At 36.4% G+C, this 16789-nt stretch overlaps 1 protein-coding gene across 2 annotated transcripts in view; it reads left to right on the forward strand.

Moving 5' to 3' along the window:
- ACAD11 (acyl-CoA dehydrogenase family, member 11) overlaps window positions 1-16789 on the forward strand; it is a 71294-nt gene that overhangs the window by 19925 nt on the left and 34580 nt on the right. Inside the window, exons 6-11 of one of the 2 annotated variants that reach the window (XM_005863578.2) lie at window positions 3471-3612; window positions 4202-4323; window positions 7098-7204; window positions 8486-8612; window positions 13563-13640; window positions 14313-14451. In XM_005863578.2, the coding sequence (XP_005863640.1) occupies window positions 3471-3612; window positions 4202-4323; window positions 7098-7204; window positions 8486-8612; window positions 13563-13640; window positions 14313-14451 (715 nt within the window). The remainder of the gene's footprint in view (window positions 1-3470; window positions 3613-4201; window positions 4324-7097; window positions 7205-8485; window positions 8613-13562; window positions 13641-14312; window positions 14452-16789) is intronic. The other variant, XM_014537523.1, reaches the window with a different exon arrangement.

A 16789-nucleotide genomic window follows, 5' to 3' on the forward strand; every position in this document is an offset into this window, starting at 1 on the left:
GGGAACGTTGGCTTCCTCCTTCAATGAAGGAAGCAAGCCTCATGTTCGCTTTAAGCTGCCTGGCTGCCAGCCGCCATCTTGGCTGTCAGTTAATTTGCATATCTCCCTGATTAGCCAATGGGAAGGGTAGCGGTCGTACGCCAATTACCATGTTTCTCTTTTATTAGTGTAGATAGTAGCTGGTAAGATGTCTTGTACTTTATATTTAGTAATCCCATAATTACTGATTACATCAAATTTAGTAAATTTCTGTGTCCTATAAATATTACAGCTAATTTTTTATGAAAGTAACATATGGTTGGCAGAGTACAAGTCAACTAGCATTTATTCATTAGCAATTATGTGCTCTGACATATGGTTTTGGAAAGGAAATACAGCTCTTAATAAGCTCAAAATACCAATGGAGATAAAAGGTACTCAGGTAATGACTGAGAACAATATTACTCAAGTACTAAAGGATATCACACAACCTGAATTATAAGTGTAGTCAAAGAGGGAAAAGTACCCACTGTGGACTGGCACTAAGACTTTAATTTAGTTAATAGTTTATCTTTCTCACTTCATTTTTAACATTTCGTAAATAAATAGAAAATTAGACTGTTTCTTTTGTATGAAAGCACTTCACAAATTGGAGTTGAATATGTGTATGTGCTCACCTGTATATATTTATAGGAATACTAGAGGCCTGATGTACGAAATTCGTGCAAGGGGCTCAGCTCTCCAAGCCCCAGCTGCCTCGGCCCTCGCAGCCCTGGCTGCCCTGGCCCTGGCAGCCCCAGCTTTGTCCAGAATGGACGACCATCGTGTCAGATGGTCATTCTGCGGTTCTGTCTAATTAGCATATTAGCTCTTTAGTATATAGATGATTGAAAACTTTTTATTTTTCCCTTGAGTGTAAGGATTTAATTTTTTTAAACCTTTGCCTGTAGAGTCCATATCAGCGGTTCTCAACCTGTGGGTCGCGACCCCTTTGGCAGTCGAACGACCCTTTCACAGGAGTCGCCTAAGACCATCCTGCATATCAGATATTTACATTACGATTCATAACAGTAGCAACATTACAGTTATGAAGTAGCAATGAAAATAATTTTATGGTTGGGTCACAACATGAGGAACTGTATTTAAAGGGCCAGAAGGTTGAGAACCACTGGTCTATATGGTAGGTCCTCAATAAGTGAAGACCTACTAAACTGAGGGCTTCTTTAGAGCAGCGACTGTATCTTATTCATTTATGTAGCATGTGGCTACATGTTTCTGAATGAATCCAAATTGAAGGAATTGATTTTAATCACTAAGTTACTATTTTCATCTCATATATTTATGCTTAAATGTTATTCTGTAATAGTGTGACCCTTAAGCAAATTATTTAACTCCTCTGTTCCTCAATTTTTAACTTTTTATTTTGCAATAATTATAGACTCAGAAGAAGTTGTAAAAATAGTATAGAAGAGTTCGATGTTCCCATCATCCAGATTCCCAAATGATTTCACACAACTATAGTATATTATCAAAGCCAGGAAATTCACATTGTGTGTGTGCCTTTTAAATTGGGGGGGGGGTGTGTTTCAGGGTTCTGTTTTTTCTTCTTTTCTAATACTGACTATCTCTATTCAGAAAAATATTAAGGTAAAAGTAAATATTTCATAATATTTACTAAAATGTAAACAATGGCTGTAGGGGATGAAATTATAGGAAACTTGAAAGTTATACATTTCTGTAATGTTTTAGGTTTGAGGTTTTATTCTTTTTTCTTTGTTTTATTTTTCAAAGCATCATGTTTTATTTTTATCATCAGAAAACCAAGCAATTATCAAAGAAAACAAAAACAATTTTAAGTGATAAACCTTCCAGGAATTTGTGTGTTTAGCCAGTAAAGGGTTACTAAAGTTTATGGCAAACAAAAGCATGTTACTCAATTTTCCAATCCCTAGTTATTTTCCATTTATTTAGATGTAAAGTATTTGAAACATGTTCAAGCGTGTATTTCAGCAGTGCAACTCGCTCCTTGAAATGTTGAAAAGAAATCCAGTTTTCTTGAAAAATACTATTAATTTTCTAAATATAAATCTTACTCATCTGGCAGAGAAGTGTGTAAGATTTTGGAGTTTTATGTGCATATTAAAAGACAAATATTCTTCATTAGAAACAGATAAACCATAGATACTTCATCTGCATTCATTTATTAGTAGTCAGATGTATTTAAAATAATTATATATACCTGGTTTTTTGGAAGTCATCTGCCTTGCAATCTGTTTATATTAATTAACTTCTGAAGAAAAAAATGATTTGATGTGAAAAACAAAACTTATATTTTAATGGCTTTTTATTTTTAATTTTTCCCATTGTCTCTAAAATGTCAGTGTACTTGGAGAAAAACATTAATTATAAATTTTAATTTCATTCCTAGAAAAGACATAGGGATTGGGTTTTTTCAGCCTTTTTACTTGACAGAATATTTTTTAAATCCTCCTTATTAAATGCTCTTTAGCAGTAAAGTCAGTTTTTGAACTGTAGACTTCCAGTGCTGTGTAATTCATTCTACACTGTGCTGCTTCTCCTCTCCACTGTAACTGGTTAGCTTCAGTGACCTAGCCCTCTTCACTTTCTACTTCTCTTATTTCTTTATATGTCTCCTGATGCTGAAAACTTGGTTGTTCTTACTCTAGAATCCATGAACCCCTTATGACTTCGACTTCTTATCCTGCCTGGCCCATATATGGCATGATCAACCATTTAAACAATTGCCTTCTTTATTATTAATTGAATTATTACTTATTGACTGTGGATGTGGCTGCCGGCACTGGATTTCCTCCGGCACCCAGGACCCAGGCCTTTGGTCCAGCCGCAGTGGAGAAGCCAAGCCTCGAGGTTTCTCCGCTCCAGCTGCAGTGGAGAAGCCAAGCCTCTTCAGTCTTTAGTCTTCAGTCTTCGCTCTGTGCCTGTGCATGCAAATTAACCCGCCATCTTTGTTGAGTTAATTTGCATACTCATCCTGATTGGCTGGTGGGTGTAGCCAAGTGATGACCAATTTACATATTTCTCTTTTATTAGTGTAGGCTATTAGAATTTCTTCTTTACAACAGTTATTCCCAATTGGGAAGTTTCAACTGTTTTTGCCTCCACTGATTAGGAGAGATACTAAGTAAAATGCTGGAGAACCAATGGCTAGCAGTGGAATCAGAGGACTTGGGTCTGAGCATGGGTTTGACATGCTTGCAAGGCTAATTAGTTGATAAATGATATGCACCACTGTGGGTAAAGACTACGAACTATAGTCTTAGCTTTGCTTTTGAAAAATGTGATTTTTAATGTATTCTGTTTCACTTTTTTTTGGTATAGCAAAGGTGGAAATTTATTGAAGAACAAGTACAGACTCCTATGTGGGGGGGGGGGGAAGAGTCCCCCACTTACTTTCTTATTTTAGTTGTTTTCAATTGAATATGTCCAAATCATTTTCTTTTTCATTATAGTCTCGAGTTATAGCTGTCCTGGACTGGGAGCTGTCAACCATTGGTCATCCTTTGTCAGATTTAGCTCATCTATCCTTGTTCTACGTTTGGCCCAGGACAGTTCCAATAGTAAATCAAGGCTCTTATTTTCAAGAAAACATAGGTATGAAAACATAATGATACTTAAATTGCTATTAATATAAAATTATCTTTATTATTCCTCATAACTTAAAAATAGGATTATATTATAATTTTAGATAAATAGCTTTTATTTGTTTTTGAAATGTTTCTAAATCATTTTATTCTTTATTGGTTTTTCTGAATATAGCATTCTACTTTCAGTAATTTATGACAATATGAAATCCTTTGTATGTAGTATTCTTTTGGAAATCAGTATTTTGAACATGCTTTGTTACATGGACTAATGGTAATTTTATAAACATATGCAGTATTGCCCTGGCTGGTTTGGCTCACTGGATAGAGCATCGGCCTGGGGACTGAAGGGTCTCAGGTTCAATTCCGGTCAAGGGCATGTACCTCAGTTGCAGGCACATCCCCAGTAGGGGTGTGCAGGAGGCAGCTGATCAATGCTTCTCTCTCATTGATGTTTCTAACTCTCTATCCCTCTCCCTTCCTCTCTATAAAAAATCAATAAAATATATATTTTAAAAAAACATATGCAGTATTACTACATTTTGAAATATTCACCATGAGATTTTTATTAAAGTTTACAATGCGTGCTGTTTTTATAGGGATACCATCAATGGAAGATCTAATGTCAATATATTGCCGCTGCAGGGGAATTAATTCTATTCTTCCTAATTGGAATTTCTTTCTTGCTCTTGAATGTTTTAAAATGGCTGGAATAGCACAGGTAATTAATAGTTTTTAACATGTTTCACCATTATTTATTAATGTACTATTGACAGCATATTCTGGTCTTCAAGGGTTTTATACTTTTTATGCTTAGACCATTTGGCTTTTCATAATGACAAATACCAAACATTAGTAAAATATAACTCCAGAATTAATAGAATAGCAATTTGGCAAGGAAAAAAGTTGAATAACAAAATGTGTTATCACTTTTTGGTATAATAAACTTATAAGATGGAGGAAGGGAGAGAGACATAATGACAAAAAGAGAAAAGTTTGTGAGAATTGGCTATTTCCTGAATATCCAATGTAAGACAGGGCTAAACTATTTTAATGATATCTGCTTCAGACTATAAACCAGGGGTGATGATGAGGAAAGAATTAACTTTGAGCTTTCTAAAGTCTGGCATAGTACCTATCATATAGGAGCCTCTTAATATATATTTTTGAGTAAATAGATGAGTAAGTTTTTCCATTTTCTAATAATGTCATATTTATATGATTAATTGAGCATAAATTCAGTTTTTAAAATTATAGCTTGATCTAAAGAAATGCAATCTTTATTATCATAATTCAGTTTCCATGTACTTTGAATCTTGGAGGTTTATTTAAGAAATTGAAATACTTCATCAATGGCAACAGGCTAGGGACTGGAGAAAGAAAAGGTAAATGAGATTTGAGAAACAACAAAAAATGGGAAAAGAAGGATTAAGGACAAGTATGGTTATATCTCTCTGTCCTTCAGAGTTCATGCCATCCACGACCAACTGAAATTGTCTTCAAGGAAATAGTTGTGTTACATCTCATCCTGTATTTTATAATCATACTAATCATATTAGTTAATCAAGTTGGATGGGTTTCTCAAAACAGAGTTCATGCTGTTTCTATATCTGTCAGTTTCCATAAATCAGATACCAGATGGGCTTTGAATTTAAAATGGATTTTCATTTCAAATAAAAGTTTGACATGAGTTATGATTGATATTAATATGTCATAAATTATATACAGGATGGGCAAAAGTAGATTTACAGTTCATATGGAAAATAATACAATAATCTATAATAATAAAAGCATAATATGCTAATTACACCGAATAGCCGAACGACCTTCCGGGCATCATTCTGGATGTCTTTCCGGATGAAGTTACCATGGCAGGGGCCAAGGCAGAAGCAGTTAGGGGCGATCAGGCAGGCAGGTGAGTGGTTAGAGGTGATCAGGGAGGCAGACAGGTTAGGGGAAATCAGGCAGGCAGGCAGGCGAGTGGTTAGGAGCCAGTGGGCCTGTATTGCGAGAGGGTGATTGTGAGAGGGTGCAGGCCAGGCTGAGGAAACCTCCCTCTTCCTCCCCGCCCCCCGCATGAATTTCATGCACCAGACCTCTAGTTAATAAACAATAATACAAGGATATATGTGTTTCTTGTACTCACAACTAAAAGCCTACATTTGCCCCACCCTCTAATAATAGCCTTAGAGATGATCATAATCCTAGATAATAAAAACCTAATATGCAAATTGTCCCCTCGTGTGGTCATTCGAATGGGAGACTGGGAGTTCGATTGCTCGCTATGACATGCACTAACCACCAAGGGGTGGCATGGAAAATGGCAGGCATCGGCGATGCTTGGTTGGCCCAGAGGCCCATGCTGCACCCCAGCCCATGGTGTCTGGCCGTGCTCATCGCATCTCTGTGTGGGGACTTGGGCACCGTGACTCAGGTGGAGCAGGGCATCCGGAGGCCCAGGTGCTGTCCAGGGCCCAGAGGTCAGCTGAGACCTGCCCTTCCACGCCAAATGCTCATGCCTTGATCGCCAGCCAGGCCTAGGGACCTCACCCGTGCATGAATTTTGTGCACCGGGCCTCTAGTTTATAACTATAAATATGAAATTGGAAATAATGGAAAAACTGTTAGTGTTTTATTACATAAAGAATTATATACTTCCCAGCCAGCGTGGCTCAGTGGTTGAGCGTCGACCTATGAACCAGGAGGTCACAGTTAGATTCCTCTGGTCAGGGCACATGCCCAGGTTTCCGGGCTCAATCCCCAGTATGGGTTATGCAGGAAGCAGCCAATCAATGATTCTCTCTCATCATTGATTTCTCTCTCTCTTTCTCCCTTTCCCTTCCTCTCCTAAATCAATTTTTAAAATGTACTTATTTTGAAAATATAAGAATTATATAAAAAATAAAGTAATGAAATTCAGTTAACTGTGTTTTGGTGGGGAGAGGAGAGTATTATGTTGGAAACACAGAACATGGAGAATTAAGAAAGAAAAAACTGGTTAGCATTCAGCTAACACTGTTCAAAGGAGGTATAGGGGTCCCAAAAATTAGATAAAATATTCTTAGAGATAATACTAGATAAAATTAGATAAAATATTCTCATTGCCTTCTTTTCAGTTTTATAGTTTTCATTTTGTTTTGGTTTCTTTTGGTTTTCTCCCACTATGAAGGGAAAGCACTGACTTTTAGAAGTAATATAACTTGCCAATTTGGTGTCTTTGGTAACTACTGAGATCATTTTCAAGTTTGGTTTGATTCCCAGTTTCAATCTATTAGTGTAAGAGTGTATTAACTACATGATACAAGTATGGCTCTTTAATTTAAGTGGGGGGGAGTAATAATTATTCATTTATGTAAATTAATAGAAATGATAATCTCATTTATATCTTGGTATCTTGTGAGTTTAGTGACTCACATAGCTGGGAAACTGCAAAGACTGGATAGCTGAATAGTACTTTTCAATGATTTTAATTGCTCTGTGTTAATTTACTTTTAGGGAGTATATAGTAGATATCTTCTGGGGAATAGCGCATCTAAGAATAGCTCTCAGTTTGCCAATTTTGTGCAGCCTCTGGCAGAAACTGGATTGCAACTCTCAAAAAGGTAAGCAAAATAGATTTCCCTGGCTAACCCAAACTAGAACCTTTATTAGGTATGTGAAGATTATAAACTTTATCAGGACGGGGATTGTTTTTATTTCTTACACCAGGATTGCTGCTTCCAATCACAATAGTTTGCGTGGTAAATGTCTTATCTGCCTGAAAATAAATTGACTTCAAATATAAAGAAAATACCCATATTTATGATTAAAAGTATTTTTGACAACTTGAGTATATAAACTTTTAATAGTAGAGATCAAACTCTCAAATGTTTCCTTCTAATATTTGTTACTTACATGTACCTATTTAAAATTATAAATTATATAAGGTGATTTGTTAAATTTAGAAATGCTGCTCTCCCCCACTATCACATGCCATGAAGTTGTATTCAGACATTTTGTAAGGGTCTTTGAAACCCATGTCTCCATCAGTGGAGCACTTTTTGAGGCATTTAATACACTTTGCCAACCACACTCCCATCTAAGTGGTGTGATATATGGCACTTACGAACTCGTTGATAATGCTGTCCCTGGAAATTCTGCCCAGGCCACAACGTACTGAAGTACTTAAGGTGCAAGTTAGGACAATTCTGTTTTCACAGTAAACTTCATGGGTGGATATTCGTGATTTCCACAACATAACAACCAACTGTGTTGCACTTCATACACATCCTTAAAGGTCTTGTTTATAATGACAACCAACAGTTATTTGTGAGGCATATACTAAGAGGAATTACTAAATTTGTGTTCAGTTCCTTTGGTTTCTTCCCCCCTCTATTATTGATTGAGGTCATGCCAGGCTTATGTTTCCCCCCCAAAATGTTTAAGCATAAAGTTTGATGTGTACAATAAAGTGATTCTGCATTTACCCCATAACATGAAAGACTTAAAACATTACAAAATATGGCAACTCCTGCCCTGGCAGGGTGGCTTAATTGGTTGGAGCATCGTCCCGAACACCAAAATGTTTCAGGTTAGACTCCCAGTCAGGGCACATATCTAGGTTTTAGGTTCAACCCCTGGTCCAGACTCATACAGGAGGCAACCAATCAATGTTTCACTGTTTCTCTCTCTCTCTCAAAAATCAATAAAAACATATCCTCTAGTGAGGATTAGGTATATATATATATGTATATGTATATGTATATGTATATGTATATGTATATGTTGTATATGTATATATAAACTACTTCTGAGTGCTATTTTGGGGGAACTATGGAAGACTTCACATTATACTCAGAAATGTAATAATTTGGGATATCTTTGTAACTTTTTTTTTTACAAAGAACCTTCAGAACTACACTATCCCAGATTGATACCACCCGAGAGTTGTTTGTACAGACCAGGAGAGGCCAGGAAATTCTTACTAGGGTGAAGCATTTCATGGAACGGTACATCCTTCCAGCTGAAAAGGTAAGTATTGTGTGAACAGAATGTATTTGTGCTCAAGGACTATGGAAGTACTTCTGTTATCTCTGCTAAAAGTACCATGGTATCTTATTTTTGCAGTCAGTCCTTAGATACTCCTCCTAGCCTTAGCACTGACCTGCTACAGACCTGATCCTGAAAAATTCCAAGCTTCTAAAATATGCTACAGATCAATCTGTGGAATAAAAAATAAGCTAAAAGAAATTAACTTTTTTTGTAAAGTTGACATTCTTAGTACATTAGAGTAAAACACTACCTTGGGACCTTAGGAACCTTTGCCCAAGGCAGTGACTTAGAGCTTTTTTTTTTTTTTTAAAGTGAACCCCTTTGAGAACTAAGAACTGTAGAGGGAATGAGATAGGCATATCCAGAAAAATTTGCATATCATTTCAAGCTTTCACAAATATTATCACATGCTACTACTTTAGGGTGTTAAATTTTAGTCAGTTCACTGAGGGTGAAGTAACATGATACGTTCATTCATTCAGTTAATAACTAATTATCAGGAATCTAATAATGGGTTAGGCACCTAGAGAGCCATTGAAAGTAAAAGAGAGAACAAGACAGGGCTTATCCTTTAGCATAAAAGAAAGATTAAATAAGAGATGATAAATGCTATGAAGAAAAGAGAAAAGTTATTATGAAAATATGTAAGACAGATGGGGTGGGGTATGTGTGTGGGTAGAACAATGCTATAGAAATGGTAAGGATTTGATTCTAGCCCACTTCTGCCACAAGTTAGGGACCTTGGGCACATAACAGTCTTAGAGCTCAAGTTCTTCATTTACAATGTGAATAGGTATGATTAGATGTACAGTAAATTCCCATTTTAATCTTCTATGATTCCAAGAGATCTAGAGCCAGACTAGCAAAATCAAATAGGAAACTGAAAAAGGCCAAAATTCTTTCAACAAAAATTTCAGTCAATATGTGTTTATAGGGCAGTTAGTGTTACTGCTTGAATTGTATGAATAATTATATTTTTAGTGAAGATCTGGCATGAGTTAACCTTGCTCACAGAATGGGATACAGTGTTTTAAAGAAAATACTACTTAAATATGAGGAAATTCTAAAATAGTCAACTCTTATATGTGTTCAGTGAGCAGGCATCAGGCATGTTTTCTTTCTTCTTTCACCCCTAAACTCTTTTTCATACTTTAAGAACTAAAGGAAGCTTCTTTGTAACAAGGTATTTTAATCCTGCCTCTTACTGTACTACAAATAGACTTTGCAAATCTCTAAATGGATAGACTTTAGAACAGGAAGTGTTAAATAACACAAGTTTTTAAATAATTATCAACACTGGCATAATTTCTCAGAACTGTAGTATCATAAAGAGGTAGTCAAAAATGAGGAATTTGTAAAGGTACTACATGATATATTTCTTATCAAACACAATAGCATTGGCTATTTCTATAGCAATATGAGGGATGGAAATAATAAACAACCCTAAACAGGAAATTTAACCGACTTCCTGACAGAAATAGCAAGAGCTATTCATTCTGGTGCCTTTGAAAGAGCCATCCTGTGTCTTCTTGACGTTTTCACTAAATATAGCAGTACTCTAGACCAGTGATTTTCAACCTTTTCCACCTCATGGCACACACAAGCTAATAAATAATATTCTGCATGTACAAAAAATATATTTCTTGCCTATCTGACAAAAAAAATAGGTATAATTTTTATTCATTCACACCAGATGGCTGGTGTTGTATTGGCTGTTGTCATTTCTTTTTCTTTTTTTTTAAATATGGGACACTTCATGAATTAGCATGTCATCCTTGTGCAGGTGTTGTCATTTCTAAGGCAGTGGTTCTCAACCTTCCTAATGCCGTGACCCTTTAATACAGTTCCTCATGTTGTGGTGACCCCCAATTTCATTGTTACAAATTGAACATAATTAAAGGATAGTGATTAATCACAAAAACAATATGTAATTATATGTGTGTTTTCCAATGGTCTTAGAAGACCCCTGTGAAAGGGTCGTTCGACCCCCAAAGGGTCGTCGCGACCCACAGGTTGAGAACCGCTGATAAGGGAAAAGAGATCAGTGCCCCTAACTAAATAGTCAGGTATTGTATGTTTTAAAAATTCTTGCAGCACACCAATTGAAAATCACTGTTCTAGATTAACCATGTTTCAATTAAAGGAACATTGTAGTGTATTACTTATATGATTATAAATTGGTGGGAAATTTTTAGAAAATAATTTTGTAATATTGACTTTTGACAATGTTCATAGCCAATAATCCAGGGAAGTAATTCTACTAGCCCAAGTGTAGAAAAGAAAATAGGTACAGAGATTCTGCGATAGAAAAATATTGAAGAATGACATTATAGTCCAAGATTTTAGTTCATCTTGATTCTTTTAGTTGCACAAACTAGAGATTACTGTTACTGCTTTATGTGTCTATTACCCATGTAATTATCACTTCATTTACTATTTATGCCTTCTTGCAACTCAGATGTTTCTTCTAGGATGAAGTTCCTTTAATGAGAATCTTCTAATAAGCTTTTATCTTTCTTTTTTCCTACTTTTTCTTTTTTTCCCAGGAGAGGGAAGTACTATATTATATTCATCTCTTCTATCTCTCTATCTATACTTCTATGTCTCTATCTCTCTGTTTCTTTCTTTCTAATGCCTTTATTTTGTCCTACTTCTTGAAAGATCATTTTATTGGATATAGAATTCTAGATTGTCAGTTATTTCTCTTAGAAATTGATGATGATATCCCACGGATATCTATCCTCATTTTTTGCTCTGGGAAGTCAGCTCTCAGTCTTAATTGTTTAATTATTTGTAATCGTCTTCCTTTAAGAGCCTTTCTTTAACTTTGATGTTCTGCAGCTTAATGGTGCTCTGGCTTCATTGTGCTTTTTCAATTTGAGGATTGGTATCTTATCAGTTCTGAAAACTTCTTAGATATAATTTTTTCCAACATTCCATCTCTCCTCATTCTCTTCATCTAGTACTACAATTAGATTTATGTGAGACTTCTGTGTTCATCATATCCCTTAACCACTCATATTTTCCTTCTACTGAATTTCTATGCTTCATTCAAGAAAGGAGGAATTTCCACAGGTCCCTCTTTTATTGATTCTTTAGAGAGAGGAAGGGAGAAGGATAGAGAGTTAGAAACATCGATCAGCTGCCTCCTGCACACTCCCCACTGGGTATGTGCCTGCAACCAAGGTACATGCCCTTGACCAGAATCGAACCTGGGACCCCTGAGTCCGCAGGCCGACGCTCTATCCACTGAGCCAAACTGGTTAGGGCATCAGGTCCCTCTTTTGATTTGCTTTTCAGCTATATCTAATCTTACTTTCTAGCAATCCATAGAGCAGTGGCTTTCAAAATGTGGATTGTCACAATTGCCTGGAAAAATAGTAAAGAGTATAGAAACTCCAGGCTCATTGAAGTAAGATAGACCTATGCCCTTGTATTTTTACCAAGTTCCCCAAGTGATTCTGAAACCCACCAAAGTTTGAGAACCACTGCCATGAGTTTCCAAGTTTAAGGAATATGGTTTAGCTTTTCCTCAAAATGCATTCAGTTCTTTTTCAAATTTGTCTGACCTATTTTGATAATCTTTTGTCATATTTTTAATTCCTTCCTTTATTCTTAAAATCTATTAGACACAAATATTTTATATCCTATATCAGATCATTCTTCTACCTATAGTCTTTGGGAAGTGTTTCTGTTTTGTTGAACTATTGTTTTTGCTAATTCTTGCTAATGGTGGCTTATTTCCTTGAGTGTTTAGTAATTTTTCATTTTAAACTCACGTTCTTTGAAATGGAATTTTATCTGTTGGGATTATTTAAGGCTTTGTTTAAAGCTTTCCTCCAGAGAGGATTTGCTTTCGATTCTGCCAGCTCCTTGCAAGCACAGTCACCAGGAACACTGCAGACTTCATTTCAGCTTGAGATTTTAGGGCCCCACAGGTCTCTGAATTCAGATCCCAAACTTGGGTGAAGACAGGCTTCAGGCTAGAAATGTTTCTATTTTTCTATTCCATCTTATATCTGGCTTATTCCCCGTGGTTTACGTCTGAGGGGTGGGTGTGTTTTTTTCCACTAAGGTTTTGCCCATTAGGTACCCCTGCTTTGGTGAAGGGAAGAGATCGCCCTCTTTCCCTGTTTGGGGCATTTGGCTTTTTCTCCTGACCCCTGCCTCTATGGCTCATTAAAGACTAAGGTCCAGCCCTAGGCACTTTTGCTCAGTGGATAGAGGGTCAGCCCACAGACTGAAGGGTGTTGGGTTGGATCCCGGTCAAGAGCATGTACCTCTGTTGCAGGCTCGATCCCCAGCCCTGGTCCAGACACAACCAATCAATGTGTCTCTCTCACATTGATGTTTCTCTCTCTCGGTCTCTCCCCCTCCCTTTCTCTCGCTCTAAAAATCAATGGAAATTATCCTCGGGTGAGGATTAACAAAAATAAACTAATAAGGCCCAGACTAATGTGGATCAGCCTACATCCCCCAGACAAACTTGGCTCTAGTGCTCACTCTCAAAGAGTCAGGCTTTATTCCTGGCCTCTGAGCTGTTTTCTTAATTTCCTTCCAGCAAGGCTGTGCATTACTAAATGTATTTTTTAAATTACTTTAAGTATTTTACCTGATATTTTCAGTTGTACTACCCTGGGAGGGGTTTCTGTGACCATTTAGTGTGCCATATTGCTGAATGAAACATTCACACTTTAGTGTAACTTCTTGGGAGTCTATTATCTACTATTGAGGAAGCATAATTTGTGAGCAGCAAGGCTCTAGAATATTTTATACTTCTGTGTCTGGTTTTAGAAAGAAATATTGATTTAACTGCAGCTGAAAAAGCTGCTTCACCTAAATATGTTTTCATTGGATAGTAACAGTTTGTGGCATTATTTACTTTGTATTAACTTTAGCTAATTAACTTTTTATTTTCGTTACTTTAAGGAGGTAATTGAGTTTTATGTTCAAAAGGAAAATTCAGTAGACAAGTGGAAAAAACCTCCAGTGATTGATAAACTCAAGGTAAGAAAAATAAGAAAGCCTTTAACATTGGAAAATTTACATGGAGATGTTTTTTAAGACCTTAGTTTGTTGTTGCTGTTGCTGTTATATATGTAGAGGATAATTATATCAATAACATTTTTAAAAGGAAGTTAAAAATAGAATCTGTAATATACAAATTAGGTTGCATAGTGTTGTATATATGGTATATGGTGAAGACGTAGGTATTCAAAGAAAAAATACCATCAACACTACTCACTGCCACCTGTCACTAAATTGAGACTGAAGTCCAGGCAGGGTATTTATCTTACATGGATTTAATTTCATGTTTTCAAATCCTAAGAGCAACACATGTTAAAAATCACAATGCAAAAAGAAAATAGTTACTTGGCATAATTATATTCAAGCATGGGAGCTTTTATAGTAGCTATGATTCAATAAGAAGGACTCAAACAAATTTAAATTTTCAGCCAAATCCAAGGAAGCTTGGAAGGAAAGTCATTTCTTTAACAGTTTAGTGATTCATGATGAATTAGTAACTACTTGATTTTGCACACTAGGATACAATGAAATAACTTCATACATGTTTTTAAATTTCAAAAAGCATAAATACTAATATATATATATTTTAAAAACACCTATTTTTGGTCATGGCAAATTATGATCACTCTGGCTTATCCATCTCCTCAACAGGAAATGGCCAAAGCAGAGGGCCTCTGGAATTTGTTCCTGCCAGCTGTCAGTGGCCTCAGCCAGGTTGACTATGCCCTGATTGCTGAAGAAACTGGAAAATGCTTTTTCGCTCCAGATGTCTTTAACTGCCAAGCACCAGGTTACTTCATTATTTAAAAACAGACTTTCGCAGATATTTTGAGCAGTGTTTATAATTTCTCTATTTTATGACAAGGAAGTTTTTCCTACAAGAAGTCATTGATTTATAAATTTATCCAGAATTTTACTTTTAGTTATTTTTATTTAAATATTTAAAAATGAATCTAATGTTCTCAATGGATTACTCTTTTGTTAAACATCATGACATTAATAGTATTAGTGAATAGAATCTGCTACCAAAGGGATTGGACTGCAGTTTCCTTACTGGGTATTGGATATTTCTATGGCTATTGGAATGAATAGAGTTCCACATCTTTTGGTTAGCCTCACTATCTTTCCATTTATTCACCAACTATTTATTATATACTATGTGCCAAGTCCTGTTTTAGATCTTGAATATATCAAGGAATAAAATAAAGATTCCTGCCCTCATGGAGCTGATACTCTAATGGAGGGATGCAAAAATAAGTAATAAATATAGTAAATAAATAAGTTATGTAGTAAGTTTGAAGATAAAAAGTGCTTTAGGGGGGAAATCTCTGTAGGGTAATAGGGGAGCTCTGGAATGCTGAGAGGCAAGGAATATGGATTACAATTTCAAATAGAATGGTTGGGCTAGGCCAGTGGTCAGCAAACTCATTAGTCAACAGAGCCAAATGTCAGCAGTACAACGATTGAAATTTCTTTTGAGAGCCAAATTTTTTAAACGTAAACTATATAGGTAAGTACATTGTTATTAACTTAATTAGGGTACTCCTAAGGCTTAGGAAGAGCCATACTCAAGGGGCCAAAGAGCCGCATGTGGTTCGCAAATTGCAGTTTGCCGACCACGGGGCTAGGCCTTATGTAGAAAATGACATTTGATAAAGACTTGTAAGAAGGTGAGAGAGTTAGCCATGCTGATGTCTGGGGGAAGAGTTTTCTTAGCAGAGGGAACAGAATATGCACAGGCCCTAAGGCAATAGTGTAATTGGTATGATCCAGGAGTAGCCAAGGAGGCCAGTATGGCTGGGAAAAGAATAATAGAAGATATCAGAGAGGAAAGGGCCTTATTTACATGTTGGGCCTGATAGAGCAGATAAGGGTTTATAACAGTGAAATGGGAAGCCATTGGGGATTTGAGTAGAGCAGTGACAAGATGTAACTTAGGTTTTAAAAGGATCACTTTGGCTGCTATGTTGAGAATTAACAAAAGGAGGGAAGGAGAGAAGCAGGGAGTCTGTTGAAATAATCCTACTGAGAGATGATTTGTTCTAGGGTACTAGCAGTGGAAGGGGTAAGGAGTGGAAAGATTCTAAATATAATTAGAAGGCAGAGCCAAGAGGATTTCCTGATTGGATATGGGGTATAAATGGTGGGAGTCAAGAATGCTACTAAGGACTTTGGCATGAAAATTGAAAGGCTGAGGGAAGGAGGCCAACTTTTCTTTAAAAAGATATTATGGAATGTAATCTGTAGAAGATGTTTTCAAACCTCGGTTTGCAGAACCACATAAGGAACTTAAAGAAAAAAAAATCTAGATCAGCGGTTCTCAACCTGTGGGTCGCGACCCTTTTGGCAGTCAAACAACCCTTTCATAGGGATCACCGAAGACCATCCTGCATATCAGATATTTACATGACGATTCATAACAGTAGCAACATTACAGTTATGAAGTAGCAACGAAAATAATTTTATGGTTGGGTCACAACATGAGGAACTGTATTTAAAGGGCCAGAAGGTTGAGAACCACTGATCTAGATTCATAGGCTTCATCCCTGGAGATTGTGGTTCTGTAGGTTTAGGGTCGACCCTCGGAATGCCTTTTCTATTTTTTAAAACAAGTTATTCTCATGCCACCAGTCAAGAACTAGCATTTGATTCATAGTAGGAGGAGGATGGTATGATAGCCTATAGTGTTCCTACACAAGTTAGGCCTTGGTATTGCCTTTTGTGCTTTTGTATGGCTCTTGTGCTAAAGCTCTCCCAAAAAGAGTTCATGAAGGGTGTACCTGCCAAAAGAGGCATATTGGATGTCTGAGAGAAAACAGTGTGGTGTTTTAGCAAAGTGTTTCCTCCCTGTTTTTTGACTCTCATTTCTTTGAAATAATTGAGATAGTTCGTAGACTTCTGTTGAAGGTTTTCCTTCTTCAAAACCCTGATTTATCAAATTATTGTTATACATTTTAGTCTAATAATAAAGCTATTGTTAAAGTAAAGAAATCTATTCACAAATGCCGGGAGCCAGTCCATCCTTGCTGCTTGATACAGTCGCTGCAGAGAAGAAACATCTGCACAGCATATGTTTCAAGGGACCTGGCGTATATGGCATACTGTTCTTAATATGTTTGCTCCCCTTC

The sequence above is a fragment of the Myotis brandtii genome, unplaced genomic scaffold (assembly GCF_000412655.1).
Source record: "Myotis brandtii unplaced genomic scaffold, ASM41265v1 scaffold18, whole genome shotgun sequence".
Taxonomy (NCBI): Eukaryota; Metazoa; Chordata; class Mammalia; order Chiroptera; family Vespertilionidae; genus Myotis; species Myotis brandtii.